This window comes from Nicotiana sylvestris, chromosome 2 (assembly GCF_000393655.2).
Source record: "Nicotiana sylvestris chromosome 2, ASM39365v2, whole genome shotgun sequence".
NCBI lineage: Eukaryota > Viridiplantae > Streptophyta > Magnoliopsida > Solanales > Solanaceae > Nicotiana > Nicotiana sylvestris.
The window spans coordinates 158042406-158044604 of NC_091058.1; the positions used below are offsets into that span (position 1 = coordinate 158042406).

General features: G+C 43.5%; 1 protein-coding gene across 1 annotated transcript; it reads right to left on the reverse strand.

Annotated features, from left to right (window-relative positions):
• Positions 1 to 222: 222 nt before the first annotated feature.
• On the reverse strand, positions 223 to 1956 carry LOC138885852 (uncharacterized mitochondrial protein AtMg00860-like). Its single transcript, XM_070166840.1, has 2 exons — positions 1770 to 1956; positions 223 to 761 (listed from the first exon to the last, which is right to left on the reverse strand). Exons 1-2 carry the CDS (start codon positions 1954 to 1956, stop codon positions 223 to 225), a joined length of 726 nt encoding a protein of 241 aa, XP_070022941.1.
• Between the last annotated feature and the right edge of the window lie 243 nt (positions 1957 to 2199).

The window sequence follows — 2199 nt, forward strand, 5'->3', positions numbered from 1 at the left end:
TCCTTGGATGGTAGAGAATTTTAACATCCTAATCTTTTAATAACTCAAGCCATCGCCTCTATCGCAAATTCAACTCTTTTTGCTTGAAAATATATTGCAGGATTTTATGATCAATGAATATATCAACATGAACACCATATAAATAATGCCGACATATCTTAACTGCATGGACAACCGCAGCTAATTCGAGGTCGTGGGTCGGATAATTTCGCTCATGCTTCCTTAACTGCTTGAAGCATACGCAATTACTTTCCCATGTTGCATCAGGACACATCCTAACCCGATACCCGAGGCATCAAAATACATGGCATAACCATCTGGACCCTCTGGAAGTGCTAGAACTAGTGCTGAAGTCAACGTGTTTTTAAGCTCTTGGAAACTCCGCTCGCAAGCCTTCGTCCACAGAAACTTAGTCGCTTTCTGCGTCAGCTTTGTTAATGGTGTTGAAAGAGAACAAAAACGCTCTATGAACCTTCGATAGTATCCTGCTAAGCCTAGAAAGCTACAAATCTCTGTCGGAGTGGTAAGTCTAGACCAGGATTTCACAGCCTCAATCTTCTGAGTGTCTACCTTTATACCTCCATCGGATACAATATGCCCCAAGAATGGTACATAATTCAACCAGAACTCACACTTAGAAAACTTAGCATACAATTTATTATCATGGAGGGTTTGGAGTACCGCTCGCAGGTGGTCCACATGCTCATCCTTTGAACGTGAATGAACCAGAATATTGTCAATAAAGACTATCACGAACAGATCTAAATATGGATAAAATAGGTTGTTCATCAAGTCCATAAATATGAGAGGTGCATTCGTTAACCCGAAGGACAAGACAATGAACTCGAAGTGGTCATATCGGGTCCTGAAGGCTGTCTTGGGAATATCTTTCTCCTGAACTCTGACTCGGTGGTACCCCGACCTCAAATCTATCTTTGAAAAGCATCTAGCTCCCTACAACTGATCAAACAAGTCATCTATCCTTGGAAGTGGATAATTATTCTTAATAGTTACCTTGTTCAGTTGCCTATAATCAATACACATCCTTAGCGAGTCGTCTTTCTTCCGTACAAACAATACTGGTGCACCCCAAGGTGAGGTACTGGGTTTGATGAAACCTTTCTCCAGTAAATCTTTTAACTGCTCTTTCAACTCCTTTAATTCGGCAGGGGATGGATATTGGTTGCGTTCCCGGAAGCAAATCAATGCCAAAATCAATCTCTCGCTCTAGAGGAATACCTGAAAGTTCATCTTGAAATACATCCGCGTACTATTTGACTACTAGAATAGACTGAAGTGTAGGTATCTCAGCATTCGCATCTTTAACTCGCACAATATGATAAATTCACCCTTTTGCGATCATTTCCTCACATTCAGATAGGAAATAAACCTACCTCTAAGTGTCGCTGTATTACCTACCCATTCAAGGACTGGCTCACCCGAAAAATGAAATCTGGCTATCTTTGCTCGACAATCAACTGTGGCCTAATAAGCTGCCAACCAGTCCATACCCATGATAGCATCAAACTCCAACATCTCTAGCTCAACTAGGTCAGTTGAGGTCTGACGGCCACAAACTGATACCGTACAACCTCGGTAAATGCATCTAGCGATTATCAATTCTCCGACCGGTGTAAATACCGTAAAAGGATCACTTAGTATTTCATGCACTATACCAATTTTCCTCGCGATAAATGGGGTAATACATGATAAAGTAGATCCTGGGTGTATCAAGGCATAAACATCGTGAGAACAAATGGTCAACATACCTGTCACAACATCTGGTGAGGACTCTTGGTCCTGTCGACCTGATAGCGCATAGATACAATTCTGGCTACCACCTGAACTGGACCCTCTACCTCTGCCTCGAGCTCTACCAGCCGAAGACTGACACTCGCGCCCTGAAGGATGCATGGACATAGCTGATCCTGTTGCTGAATTTGATGGTCGCGCCATACCCCCATAATCTATATTTGGGCAATCTCACATCATATGCCCTTGACGTCCACATGTATAACAAGTATCAGAACCGGCTCGGCCCAAGTGTCCTCTATCGGAGAGAGCACACCACGACGGGAATGGCCATGTCTGCCCCGAACCTCGTTGTTGCTGCAACCCTAACGCTTGAGAGCTTTCACCTGGTCCTAACTGAGTATAGCGGTCATACCTGTAACCCTATAGCTGAGCTGGTGGAGGTCT